This window comes from Corythoichthys intestinalis, chromosome 8 (assembly GCF_030265065.1).
Source record: "Corythoichthys intestinalis isolate RoL2023-P3 chromosome 8, ASM3026506v1, whole genome shotgun sequence".
In the NCBI taxonomy this organism is placed as follows: Eukaryota; Metazoa; Chordata; class Actinopteri; order Syngnathiformes; family Syngnathidae; genus Corythoichthys; species Corythoichthys intestinalis.
Genome location: NC_080402.1, coordinates 17947477 through 17962109, shown reverse-complemented (window position 1 = coordinate 17962109; position 14633 = coordinate 17947477). Strand labels below are relative to the sequence as shown.

Genomic DNA, 14633 nt, shown 5'->3' with positions numbered 1-14633 from the left:
CCTGAATTTTATACCAGAACTGCGTTCCTGACCTGAATCTTATACCGGAACTGCGTTCCTGACCTGAATCTTATACTGGAACTGCGTTCTTGACCGTTCCCGCTCACTTTCACCCCTGCCGTTGACCAAGAAAAACAGTTTGTTCACTCTACCTAGCAGGAGGGAGAGTGAAATGCTGTGGCGCTGTACTACCATGAAGCAGAAAAATATGAATGTATGTTGTTTTTAAATAAAAACCCGATCCTTTTCACCCAATTCCGATGCTCTGAAACATGGTGCCATCGGCCCTAATTTATATAACACTGTTTAATACAGGATCTGCACACTTGCTGCGTTTATGAAGTAAAACAAAAGTTGAAATGTTGAAAAAAAAAAAACAATTGCATGTCCTGCGATGTGACTATTGCGCATGCGCACATTGCAATGGAGATGTTCAAACGATATATTGTGCAGGCTTAGCTGATAGCATTTACTAGTCCGAAAAAATGGAATGTAAACAGATTCAGAACACTGACTTTGCCTTTCCAACATTATTCAAAACAATTCTTTAAAAAAATCTCGCATTATTATAGTATATTACTATATTATTATAATCGTATTATAAATTATAATATTCATTGTCAGTCATCTTTTTTAAAAAGGGTGTCATTTTAAAGCTATTCTTAGTGTAGAATCTGAATTCTTTAGTATTATAGTATTTACATATTATAGTATCAATCCCACATACTTCAGAATTAACTCCAGGAATCGTGATTTATATGACGAACGTGACGTGCTTTTGTTTTGAAATGTTCACCGGAAGAACGTTCGCTAAACCGCTAACAACTTTACACTCCGCAAAAAGCACTTTTCGTCATTGCTTGTGGTGTCACCAAGAGATTTTTATTTTATTTTTTTTCGTTTGCAAATGCTGTTAACCAGCGATTTTTCATGTTTGAGGTGTCACCTTTTCATCACAAGTTTGCGTTTTGGAGAAGACTGCAAATGTTTTATAGCCGGCTAAAGTAGGTCGTCTTTTGTTCCCCATTAGTGTCAATATAGCAATGCTAACGTTTACAGTGCTTAATATAGATGTGTTTCCTTATTTCTATGTGTGAACTGTAATTGTACGGCGTGTCGATAACCGATAAACATCTGGGCACAACAACTTTAGTCTCATATGTCATCTACACACACGCACAAATGTATGCACGCACGCGGTGATATAACGCAGCCTTGAAAATTACCGCCCTGATTTTTATTTACACTGCGATAAATGGACTCATTGCATATCGCGACAGGCTTAGCAACTTCAATAAAAGATGTCGTTAGTTAGTTACATGGACTTACGATCGCCCCCCTAACCCCTATAAACTTTCTCCTTGGATCTATACAATTCACGTAGGTCACCCTTTTTGACTTCAAAACAACGAATTTTGCCAAAAGGTGAGTGATTTTCATGCCTGTAATGATGTATTATACATGTTTTTGGATAGTTATTTTGAGATTTTGGGGTATTTAAGGGTACTTAAAGAGTTAATTCAGATTTATGCTGAAATTTAGGTCATGTCGCCAGCGTAGGAACTGAACTCGTTTGTAACCCTGGGGCAACCTGTACTGGATTGTTAATTGTTTAACATTTTGTTTTGTCTAACAGTCTATTTTTCATCTAAAATGCGCGCAATTTCTAGATTTTAAAAAAACCAAACATTTTGCTTTGTTTTTGCAACATTTGTGTATATTTTTCTAATTCTGATGTATTTTTCCACTCAGGTTTTCTTTTTCTACCGTTGAATTGTTTGGGGTAAAATGTCTGTATTTGACGTCAATTTCATTTTCAAATTAAATCGTGTTATTTGAAACCCATATTTTTTCATTTTAAATGTGTATGGATTTTATGATAACAATAGAATATACCACATTAGCCACCTAAAATGTAATATTTCTTGTCATTATTTCAAACTGTTAATATTTTTTAAATTGTTTGCTATTTTTCATCAAAAAATTTAGATTTTTCAATAACACTTGTTTATTTTTCCATCTCGTGTTTTTATTCTTTTCGATTTCAGTAATTTTCATGTATTTCTTTTTTTAACTAATGTAATATTTTGGTCCAATATTTTTTCTCAAAATTTTTGGTGAAGCGTGTATTTTCATCCAATCCATCCTTTTCTTTTTTTTTTTTTTTTTTTTAAGGTTTTGCATTTTCAACTAACAATACAACCATAAAACAATCATCTAAAGACTTCTCACCTCCACATTTTCTTCTGCGACTACCATTTTCTTGGCTGTCAAGAATCGCGGCAAAGAAGCTCCTGCAAAAACACGGTCACAACTTAAAAAGGCTGAAAAGTGCATTACAACATCCGTTTAACCAACAGCAAATTTACCGGCTTTCAACGCGGCCAGCATCGACTCTTTACTTAACAGGCTCTTCAGTCTCACTCTGGCTTTCTCAACTTTCGCTGTCATGCCAGGGCGCTAGGAGGCAACACAGAAATACACACTTGCATCACAACAAAGAAAATCTCGTTAGCAAAGCGCCAAACACTGCGCTGGCATTCGTACCTGCTTGACGCCCAGCAGGTGGTTTGTCCACAGCCAGTTGCGCTTTAGATGGGCAAAGAACTCAGAGTCGAGACCTCCCGCACCTTTTCCGTTGCCCGGTGTGGTGCCGTCGTCGCTCACCACATAGCTGCCCCTGGTGGTGCGCACATACATACACAGGGTGTTAAAGTTGGCCGGAGCCCTCCGGAGCCCAGTTCTGCCCCCCCGCCTCCTTAGTCAAATAAACAAATACCGTATTGGCCCGAATATAAGACAGCCCTGATTATAAGACGACCCCCTCTATTTCTAGACTCAAGTTTAAAAAAAGACTTTTTGAACACCAAATTAATTTTTATGCACAAAATAATTACAGTACATCTGAAACAAATGATTGTAACAATATATTTGAGAGAAAAAGCATGTTATTTTGCCTCATTCAAATCTTATTATCTGAACATTTAAATATGTAAACTAAAGTGCAATCACATTCGTAAATGAATGGCTTCTGGTTTTTGAAATGTAAATAAACCAATCTGTTGTGATAAAACAACAAAATGGCAATAACTGCATTAACCATCAAAGTGAACTGTAACTGTAGTCTTGAAACAAATCTGAATAAGGAAAAACATTGCAATAATATAATGCAAACTGGTTAAACTTGACAGTAGCTGAGATCTCTCATGACAGAACATCGCGTCAATGATATCTGGCACCATCTAGCGTCGTAAATGGGGATAATGTCTACACCGCGAATATGAGATGACCCCCACTTTTTCAGTGTTATTTCAATGCAAAAAACACCGTCTCATATTCGGGCCAATACGGCAATTCAATTCAAACTGGCAGCAACACCCATAGAGCGTAAATAAAGGTAACGCCGCAGACTAGATATTATTTTCGCATGCACCGTCTGCAAAGCTCTCTTATATGTAAGCGCATTTCGTGCCCCATCCTCCAAATCTTAAATAGACTAATTATTGACTGTTTCTGAGCCAAGTCACTTGTTCTGAAATCCAAATCTAAAAAATAACCTTGGAGTATCTACTAAAACACAATTTTTCTCTTGCGCTACCCACCGATCAGTGATAAGTCAATCTCTAAAAACTAGGGCTGTCAAAATTATCGCGTTAACGGGCGGTAACTAATTTTTTAGATTAATCACGTTAAAATATATAACGCATTTAACGTATGTGCGGACATCCCACTCACGCATTGCCGCGAACAGACTACAATGGCGCCGTTTTAGGAATAATGAGAGCTAAGAGGCGGAGACAAGCGAGTGGAGTGGACACAGGCATTCATTGGAGCCGCAGTAGTTATTGGTAGCTTTGGCATCTCTTCCACAACATTTATAACTATTGTGGCAAGCGACATGGGGAAGAATGACAGGAAATTATCTCTTTCTTAACACCCAGTTTTGAATACAATGCAGAGAAGGTATACGATTTGCAGCCACCACTGACAGTCATGGTTGACCAACTTCCCATCATGCATTTGGGCAGTTAAGAACAGTTAAGTTGCTACAGTATCATTTAGTGAAAGCACAACAAAAATAATATTTCTATTTCTCAAAAAAAAAAAAAAAATAATGCTCACAAAAAGAAAAGCGCTCAATGCAAAGAGAACTGGTATTCCCAATCAAATAGCTATGCAAAATACACATAAATGTTAATAATGCTAATGCTATCTTGTGGATTTATTGTTATAATAAACAAATACAGTACTTATGTACAGTATGTTGAATGTTTCTGTCCATCTTGTGTCTTATCTTTTCATTCCAACAATAATTTACCGAAAAATATGCCATATTTTAGAGATGGTTTGAATTGCGATTAATTACGATTAATTCATTTTTAAGCTGTGATTAACTCGATTAAAAATTTTAATCGTTTGACAGCCCTAAAAAAACACATTTTACCACCGTTAGACACACTAAACACGCTGGAGTTAACTCTTGTAGCTGGTGTGAAACTTCATAACAGTGGTTACTACTCTTAATTTTGTATAAATGCGAACTCATATTGAAGGTATTACCACCTCGGCAGTTAAAGCCGCTAAAATAGTCAGAAGGCTGTTTCCTTAGTTTAAGTGTTGTTAAGTGATAATTTGACAATGTCACTGTATGATCAAATGATCAAAGCAAAAAAAAACATTTTTAAAAGTAACTCTGGTTCATTTGTTTCTCTCAATGGTAGCTTATGAGCTAACATAAGCATACACTAAGCGGCCAATCAGGCTCAAGCAAGCATCATAATAAGGCGGGGAGGTGAATATGCATACATTATATAAAGTAACTTTTTGTCTTTCACATACTTGAGTAAGGAAGCCATTCCCACAAAGACACTTCGCTCGTGCACAAAGGAGGGCGGGGCGTCGTCTTCGGAGGCGCCTCGCTTAGGACGAATCAACCCTACGCAAATAAAATCTTAACTTTTAAGAAAAGCACTTCAGAGGTTAACGTGTGCTTGTTTTTGTGTACGTACCCAGAGGCGTGTTGAGGCAGACGCACATGAGGTCGAACCAGTATGTGTCCACATCGTCCGTGCTATTGAAGGTGTAGCGGCGTCTGTCAAAGGGGCTGTCGGTGGGCTCGCTAACCAGCCAATAGTGCGGTTCTGCGTTGGTGGTATCTACAATGGTGGCGCAGCGCTTCAGGTAACAAAACAGCTGCAGAAGATAAAAGGGAACACAGATATATATGAGCTTTTATTGTTCATAATCATTTAAAATGTCATTTTCTGAGTGTTAAAATTTGACTTAAATAAAATTTTGACAATTTTGTTGGAAAATACTAAAGGAAATTTTGGAAGTTTTTGTTATTACATAACTATTCTGTAAAATTACAACTTTTTGTGCCCCTAAAATCATAAATTTAGTACGGAACTTTCAGAAATAAGGAACTTTTTGCTCATAGGATTACAAGTTTTACTTTAACAAAGTACCTTATTTTTCGGACTAAGTCACAGTTTGTTGTTATTATTATTCCCCCCCCCATAGTTTGACCATGGTGCGACTTATGTGTAAAATTATTAACACGTTATTACATATTTTTACGTTATTTTAACACTCAACCGCAAGATGGTGCTCAAGGCCTGTTACATTACATTAACATACCTGCACGTTTTTAGTTCGTTGTTTATGAGTCATGCAACCATTAACACACTGTACACTTATCCAGCCTGTTTTTGTCACGTCTTGGGTTTTCTCGAATAAATTTCCCCAAAAAATGCGACTTATACTTCAATGTGACTTACAGTGGTATGAAAAAGTATCTGAGCCTTTTGGAATTTCTCACATTTCTGCATAAAATCATCATCAAATGTGATCTTTGTCAAAATCACACAGATGAAAAAAACTGTCTGCTTTAACTAAAACCACCCAAAAAATTATAAGTTTTCATATTCTAATGAGGATAGTATGCAAACAATGACAGAAGGGGGAAAAATAAGTAAGTGAACCATCACATTTAATAATTTGTGTGTCCCCCTTTGGCAGCAATAACTTCAACGAGATGCCTCCTGTAATTGCAGATCAGCCTGGCACATCGATCAGGACTAATCTTGGCCCATTCTTCTCAACTAAACTGCTTTGGTTCAGTCAGATTCCAAGAAAGTCTGGCATGAATCTCTGTCTTTAGGTCATGCCACAGCATTTCAATGGGGTTCAAGTCTGGGCTTTGACTTGGCCACTCCACAACGCGTATTTTCTTCTTTTGAAACCATTTTGAAGTTGATTTATTTCTGTGTTTATGATTATTGTCTTGTTACAGCATCCATCCTCTTTTTAGCTTCAACTGTCTGACAGACAGCATCAGGTTTTCCTGAAAAACATCCTAATAAGCTTCTGAAATCATTCTTCCATTATTGATTGAAAGTTGTCCAGGCCCTGAGGTAGCAAAACAGCCCCGAATCATGATGCTCCCTCCACCTTGCTTCATAGTGAGGATGAGGTGTTGATGTTGGTGAGCTGTTCTATTTTTCCTCCTGAAGCAAATTAGGCTAATTTATTCTTCTTAATTTACATATTGATCAGACTAGATGGCTGTTTGAACACCAGTTGTTTTGTGTCAAGTGTTTTATTGTTAAAATGCATGTCGTTTTGAACAGACGTGAACATATGTGTGTTATAGCTTTACAAATTGTCAAAAGTGAAGGAAGTAAAAAGCTTCAAAAAGCACAATTGTTTTGTTTGCGTTCAGTCAAACTGAACAACCTCACCTCTGGTGAGGACAGAACAAGCCATGTTAATAAAGTAATGTGAATAATAAGATACTGTTAGGTACAATTAAGTACTGTTTGTGCACAGGGCGAGACTCCGGCGTCATAAAGTCGTGAAAGTCGAGTAAGTCATAACCCGGGGGACTACCTTTGTTAGCGCCAAACTTTTTTTTTTTGCAAAAATAAGAAGTTCTCTTCACATATTAACTTCTTTGACACCTAAAACCAGTGCTGTTAATAACGGCGTTAGAATATAACGGCGTTATTAACGGTGTTATTTTCTTCAGTAGTGAGTAATCTAATTACTTTTCTCATCTTGGCAACGCCGTTACCGTTACTGAGGCGGGAAAGGCGTGCGTTACTATGCGTTGCGATGTTGGTTGACTGACGCAAGTAAAGTCTGAAAAAGACGGACTCACGGAGACGAGAGAGCAGAGCAGGAGTAGGGAGGAGGCAAGGGAGTGTGACGCCGTTGCAAACACGATGCTACTATGCTAGGTGGCTCCAATAATACCTGACTGTAGCCGATAGCCTACAAACTACGCCCACATGATGCTTCGGTAGATATCACATATATACAGAACTAGATGCAAATGACAGACACAGCGGCATTAGCAACAAGTATAATAAAGAACTAGATGTGTCAGTAAACAGCCACCGTCTTAAAGCAGTAGAGTTCTCAAGAAGGCTGTTGTAGAAAAACTTCCTAGCGAACCTAAGTAACTTTTTATCTAAACTTCAACTAAATCGGCAAAATTTAACTTAAATCTATCTTTAAATGATGAAAGTTTTAAAACTTACACATGTCGAAAATAGAACGGAACTAATGCAATAACGGGAGCTATTTTAACAACTTTAACGGTTGATTCACAACATTAAATGACTTCCACACATAGCATCTAGTTATCGCAATATCCGCAACACCCCTGTGTCTACTTAAGTTTAGGGTAAAGAATTGGACTAGGGCCAATTGTCCCAAAAACCCTTTAAACTTCACATTGTGTGACCTGTTTTTTTTGGGGGGGAGAACAAAAAAACATTAAAATTATCACCAGTTACTTTGCCAAGTAACTAATTACTCTTACATTCAGGTAACTGAGTTACTGAGGCAATTACTTTTTGGGAGAAGTAATTCGTAACTGTAATTAATTACTTTTTTAAAGTAAGATCAACACTTCCTAAAACCTATGCATTTATTTCATTGGCAATACTTTATTGAAAAAAAAAAAAACAACTTTCATTTAAATGGCATTTCGGGGTACCCAATGTTGTCGTTGTGACTTTCAGCTTGTCCGTCATACTTATAATTGATATCACGATTATCAAGCAAGGTAGACGCTTCTACATTTCTTACACAGTACCTGGTCTTTCTCCTTCATCTTCTCCACAGGAGCAAATTGCATCAGGCCCATGCAGACCAAGCGCTGCAGGTTCTCAAAGAAGATAAAAACGTATTTCCTGGTAAGGAAAGAAGACATTTAGAGGGATTGACAATCTGTAAACTTCCGAGGGACAGAATTTCACAAACCGTTTGTAAAAGAGCTTCCTTCTAATTCCGAGGGGCAGCTGCCAAACCAGATGGTGTTGCTTCACCGGGTCGTTTAAATACTCTTCCAAGCCGTCAACCTGCGAAGGTAACCACATCCAACATAGCTGATTAGGTACAAGAAGTGGAATTGATCTGTGCTTTGGACATGTCAACTATTTATATTCGTCCTTGGAATTCTTTATACCAATACTAGTCCATTTTTCTAATACATTTTGTATTTATCAAATATTTGTAGTATATTACTTGTAATATTTTAGTGTTTTCTTTAACCATTTTCATGGTATTTTAAGTATCCATTATCTATTCCATACCTATCCAGCCAGATGTCCATTGAATGAATAATACAAGCATATCAAAAAAATAATTAATGATCTAGTAGTCATTTAGAGAGCCTCAGTACCAGATTTACGAAATGCGAGGTCAAATTTGGTACACAAACATGCAAAATTAATGCAGCCAGTAAGTATTTGAACTCCATCTCTAGTAAAAATCTTAGCACCTCTGATTTATTTCTACATTTACATGTACATTGCTCACCTGATAGTTAATCTGAATGAGCTGGATGAATATGGATAGCGGCAAGCAATGGAGCAAGTCGCCCACGAGCACCCAACCGCTGCCTCGATCGCTGTGCGTGCGAACCGGCGGGACGAACCTTTTCCACGAATCCTCTTCAGAGTAAACTGAACACCGGCGTAAAGGTGGTTAAAGTGTCATCGTCCTAATATTGCATTTGAGTATTCTTACCTTTTATATCACATTTTGAGTGACTGGCAGTTTCAGTTTGTGTTTCATCATCATCTCCTGACAATGCCGCTTCCAAATCCTTTTGGGGGACATCGTCTTCCTTTGTGTCCTGTGGCTCTTTGTCGACCACGGCAGCAACTTGAGGGGCTGTCAGCCTGGTGGGCCGTGGCCCCATAGGGTGATCGTAAGTGACATACCAGAGGAAGGAATGCAAAACGCGGAGGCGGTGCATTTTCGGCTGGAATCCAAGCGTCTTGCCAAGTCCACGAACTGAAAAATAGTGGTATGCCGTCTCAGGATGAATTGTCATCTTCGATTTTAGAGCAAGTCTTGAAAGTGCACCCAAAAAGACCCTGTGTGATGTCTTGTTACTCTTTTTATAGATGTATTCATGGTAATTGCACCTACCAAGTTCCCCGTAGCCAAGTGAAACTGTTTGGGGACTGGAATCTAACTTAAAATAATGAAGGGCACTTAAGCAAAAGTAGCCATTTCTACTCAGATTGGCACTTTGACTTTTCAGGCATTAGTTCGTTCCCCAGACATTTTTTGTGCTTCCATACATGATAGACATGCCTATAAAATGTCATATTGCTAAGGGAACCAGTGTTTGGGGGCTGAATTCTTTAGAAAAACGCGAGCTAATGTTTTTTATTATGCATTCATAATTCAAAGGTATATCTAGTCGTTTTCTGTGGAAATTTTTGTGTTTGAACGATTTGGTAAGAGGATTGTAAAAAAAAACATCAGCATTCTATAGCATTTAAGCTAGCGGACTTTTGTTATGCAAGTTAGGCAATTGTTCTTTTATTGTACTTAGATTCTCATTTATTTATTTATTATACCGTTTGAGGCTCAGCGCAGGTATGTTGATCTATTTTTAAATGAAAGTGGAATTTTGCATTTTTTTAAAGAAACACTCAGAAATGTATTTTTTATTCGCATTTAATGCTTTTTTGAAAGTATATCTTCACTACAAGCTACTAGTTTATAGATTAATCGACTACTATAATAATCGATAACTGCAGTTCAGTTGCAACTTTTTATTACGTTTCAGGCAAGGGTTCCGAGATTTTTTTGTGGGTCCACAAATTATAGAGATGCCTACAAAATTTCATGTCGCTAAGTGAAACTGGTTGGGGACTGAATTCTTTTGAAAAATGTTCAAGGCGCTAGCAAGCCAAAAGTCACCAATTCTACTTACAATGGCAGACTTTCTATTGCCTTTCAAGGCAAGGATTCAGAGATTTTTTTGGGGGTCCATACATGACTGACACACAATTTCATGTTGCTGAGTGAAATTGGGGTCGGATTTAAAATACAAACAAACAAAAACCTATAGGCGCTAGCAACCCATAAGTCACCAATTACACTCACAATGGCAATCTTTCTGTTACCTTTCGGGCAAGGGTCCTAGATTTTTTTTGTAGTTCCACACATGACACCTACAAAATTTCACGGCGCGAAGTGAAACTGTGTTTGGGGACTGAATTCTTTTGAAAAATGCTAAAGGCGTTAGCAAGCCAAAAGTCAATTTTACTCATAATGGCTGACTTTGTTACCTTTCGGGCAAGGGTCCTGAGATTTTTGTTGTTGTTCCACACATGACACCTACAAAATTTCACGGCGCGAAGTGAAACTGTGTTTGGGGACTGAATTCATTTGAAAAACGCTAAAGGCGCTAGCAAGCCAAAAGTCACCAATTCTACTTACAATGGCAGACTTTCTATTGCCTTTCAGTCAAGGGTTCAGGACATTTTGTGTGGGTCCATAGTTGGGAGACACATCTTCAAAATTTCATGTTGCTAAGTGAAGCTGTTTGGGAACCGAATTATTTTGAAAAATGTCACAAGTTCTAGCAAAACTAAAGTGGGTGCTTGTCCTCAGGCTGGCAGATTTTCTGTTAATTTTCAGGTATGGGTTCCTGAGATTTTTTTGTGGGTCCATACATGATAGACATTCCTGAGAAGTGTCATGTTGCCAAGTAAAACTACAGTGGTACCTCTACATACGAAGTGAATTCATTCCAGGGCCTTGTTTGGAAGTAGAAATGATCATATGTCGAGCAGGATTTTCCCATAAGAATACATTATAATTCCATTAATTCGTTCCACAGCCCGAAAACCTACACTGAATCCTTAATGAATGCTGCTGGTACTATTGCAAATAGCAATTACATACTGTAGAGTAAACAGATAATATTAATAAAAATTGGAATAATAATGTTATAATAGTAATAATACTACCTATAATAATGCAACGAATCGGGTTCTAATGTGCCGGATGTGTTCAGCGTTGTGTAACTGAGCGCACCGTGTGGCTGACTTGACAGAATGAGAGAGGGACTTTTTACTTTCACTTTGTTCAGACATTGTGGACAGTATCCATGTTGTGTTGCACAAGTTATGAAATAAATGATTAAAAACCTGACTAAGCTGGTAATTTTTTGGCGATCTTACCACAATAATATCACCTTAACCCGTCGGTGTTGTTTGTCCATTTCCTGGCTTTGTTTTTTTCTGTGTTTCATCAAAGACAAAGCATTGGAAAAATTACACTAGGGAGCTAATATTTCCCCAGGATAGTAAAAATCATGTAAAGATCAAAATGGCACCATGCTGCAATTTCTAACTTATTGCAAACAGGTTGGGGAGATTCGCACTAAATTCTTGTAATAATGCCATGTTCTGGCTCATTTACTCCCATTATAAATCATAATTTTTGATATGCTGTAATCCTGATGTGTTATAATGAATTGTCCGTGATTAATCATTCAATTGCTTCTTTGGTGAGTCAAAAACATGGAAATAGAGAAATTTGTGTGTTGAGAGGCTTAACACCCAAAAGCCACTAGGGGGTGCCAAAGGCCAATACATGAATTTGCTTGCAAAGAAAGCTTGTTGTTATGACCTATGGACCTATTTGGGCCTCTAACTATGTAATATGAAATATTCAAATTAGACTTCTATTTTATATATACAGTGGGGAAAACAAGTATTTGATACACTGCCAATGGGTTTTCCCATTGGCAGTGTATCAAATACTTGTTCTCCCCACTGTATATACAGCATAGTTAATTTGCTATTAGAATAATACTGCTAAAAATGTCCATGGGGGCATTAAAAAAATAAATAAAACCTATATATGTGTAGATAGGTCTAATGCCAAGGAACATTTTTGAGTGGTTGAAAGTGAAAAAAATATTCATAAATGACTTAGTTATCACACTTCAAAGGAAAATCACAAGAATTTAGTTTGATTCAGAAAACTGCCATTGTGTAAAAACTGGGCATGCATAAAAACATTGCTGTTATGACTTATGGACTTATTCAAGCCTCTAACTATGTCATATGAAATACTGAAATTAAGACTTTTATTATATACTGTATATATACATATTAGATAGTTTTTCTATTAGAATAATACTGCTATTAATGTCCATAGGGGGCATTAAAAAAATAAGAAAAATAAAAACCATATATTTGTAGATAGGTCTGATGCCAATGAACATTTTTGAGTGGTTGAAAGTGAAAAAATATTCATAAATGACTTAGTTATCACACTTCAAAGGAAAAGCCATACTTTGGACAAAATCACAAGAATTTAGTCAAAACAAAATAATGCCCATGGGTTTTAACTTAAAAAGACTGGCGAACGGAGGTCAGAGGAGGACCGTGGAGATTGTCGACATTCTACGGCCGTATTGTTGCGCCAGTTCACGGACGCGCATCCCACTCTCATATTTTACTATTATTTCCATCTTCATTTCAATGGTAAGCGTCACGTTTTTCCTTGTTTCACCACCTGCACTAGCCTTCTTGGAACCTGTGTTGATTTCTCTCACAAGAAAATCCTCCGTGCCTCCGTCTGCGGGTCTATCGTGTCGTCGTATTTTGAGCATGTCGTCGGATGTAGAAACAAATGGCGAGTCAAATGTCGGCTCTCGAAAAGATTGTGTGTCGAAGCAGTCGTATGAGAAGGAACCACTGTATTTGGGGAATTATATTGAAAAATGTTACGAGCGCAAACAAGACAAAAGTGGCCACTTCTAGTCAGACATTGTGACTTTTCAGGCATAAGATTTTTTTGTTTGTCTTCACAGGATAGCCATATAGTTCGATTGCTGCCTGCCCCTCCCAGTCCAAATGGATTGGACGTCTATCACTGTCAATGGCACTGAAACATGATGATTCAATTCCAGCCATCCCAGTTAAAATGGATTTGATGTCTACCGCTCTTTAACCGAAGCTCTTTCTCAGGGCTGAATTTTTATTGTGTGAAGGTCCCATAAAATGATCCTAAATAATGTGAATGTGTATGTGTAGATGTATTTTTGAGCATGTTAACACACTGTAAGGGGGCTTGAATGCCTCTTCTTTCTTGTATTCTTTCTTGTATTCCTTCTTGACTTCACTGAAGCTCCTGAAACTCTTGCTGGGCTCATCCGTTTTCACTCTGCGGACGCTGTCGCTGCTCACCTTCTGCTGGCTACGTTGAGAAAAGAGTCAGTACATCTGGATAGAAGACTTCGCGCTATCCAATCAGTAGAATTGGTTGCTCACCATGGAGCAGAGCAGGAGCTGCTGATTTTGAAGCGGGCCTGATCAATGCTATCCGTCACCAGTTTGTCCTTGGGCTGGACAGACGGATGAACGAACATTTCGAGCTAGAAAAACAGAGCAATTTTTTTTTAAATGCTGACAATTCCAAGCAAATACAGCAATAATGGATTAACACTCTTTGTGGTACCTTCCTGCTGATGCCGTCTTGTATAACGGTTGTGGTAAAAATTTTGAGCAGCCCTTCTCTGGACAGAGTCTGAACAAGGCGTGCCGTGGTCTTCTTGCAGCACTTGGTTGTGAAACCCTGCAGCTTCTCTTCTTCGTTGATCAACTTCTGCAGCCTGGAACAAAACAGAAAGGAAACCATCATTTTTGTTGGAATAGAAGGTTACTATTCACTGTGAGACTGACTGGTAAAGGCCGTCGATGACTTTAAACTTGTGCACAGCTTCGATGATGAGGTTCTTTCTCCTTAGCACGCGGTATGTTTCTTGGCTCCTATTGCTGTTGGAGATCTGCACAGGGGTTTGGTGGTTAGCTTCCAAATTGCCTGACAGCAAACAACAAGAAAAAGACAAACCGGCAGCCTGTAAACACTATCCACTTCCATGATGTCCGTTGCTCCGTTCGATGCATTCCCCTCCTTCTCCTGGTGTGGAGGCAAGGATTCTTCCTGACTCTGTTTTTCCTCAGCTGAAGCGTGCTCTGGAAGAAAAAGGCAAATTACTGGTAGCTCTTCATTGAGAAAGGCATAAAACCACAGTGGTTACTAAGTTCACTCTGAATTGCCTCAGATGCAGAAATTAGGCGGTTGTTCTATCTAGCAATGTTTAAATCACTAATTTAGGCCATGTTTACAAGACAACAATCTTAACAAATAATGCAAAAGTGGTGTTTTGCAACAGGAAATAATCGGGTATTTTGGATTGAATATAAAACTTACATCGAGTTACAGTGTGCTAATCTGAGACAATGGCACCAAGGGAGTAAGTCTGATCCTCCTCAAAATTTGGTAAGACTGTTCATGAGGCA

The 14633-nt window shown here is 38.1% G+C and overlaps 1 protein-coding gene across 2 annotated transcripts in view; it reads right to left on the bottom strand.

Annotated features, from left to right (window-relative positions):
• The window catches only part of LOC130920671 (general transcription factor 3C polypeptide 1-like), a 60200-nt gene that overhangs the window by 19640 nt on the left and 25927 nt on the right, over positions 1-14633 (bottom strand). For both annotated transcript variants that reach the window (XM_057844038.1, XM_057844039.1), the window contains 14 exons: positions 14182-14306; positions 14013-14116; positions 13789-13942; positions 13602-13705; positions 13391-13527; positions 9040-9309; positions 8830-8975; positions 8272-8369; positions 8105-8201; positions 5010-5193; positions 4840-4936; positions 2548-2680; positions 2370-2460; positions 2233-2294 (listed from right to left, as the gene is read on the bottom strand). In XM_057844038.1, the coding sequence (XP_057700021.1) occupies positions 2233-2294; positions 2370-2460; positions 2548-2680; positions 4840-4936; positions 5010-5193; positions 8105-8201; positions 8272-8369; positions 8830-8975; positions 9040-9309; positions 13391-13527; positions 13602-13705; positions 13789-13942; positions 14013-14116; positions 14182-14306 (1802 nt within the window). The remainder of the gene's footprint in view (positions 1-2232; positions 2295-2369; positions 2461-2547; positions 2681-4839; positions 4937-5009; positions 5194-8104; positions 8202-8271; positions 8370-8829; positions 8976-9039; positions 9310-13390; positions 13528-13601; positions 13706-13788; positions 13943-14012; positions 14117-14181; positions 14307-14633) is intronic.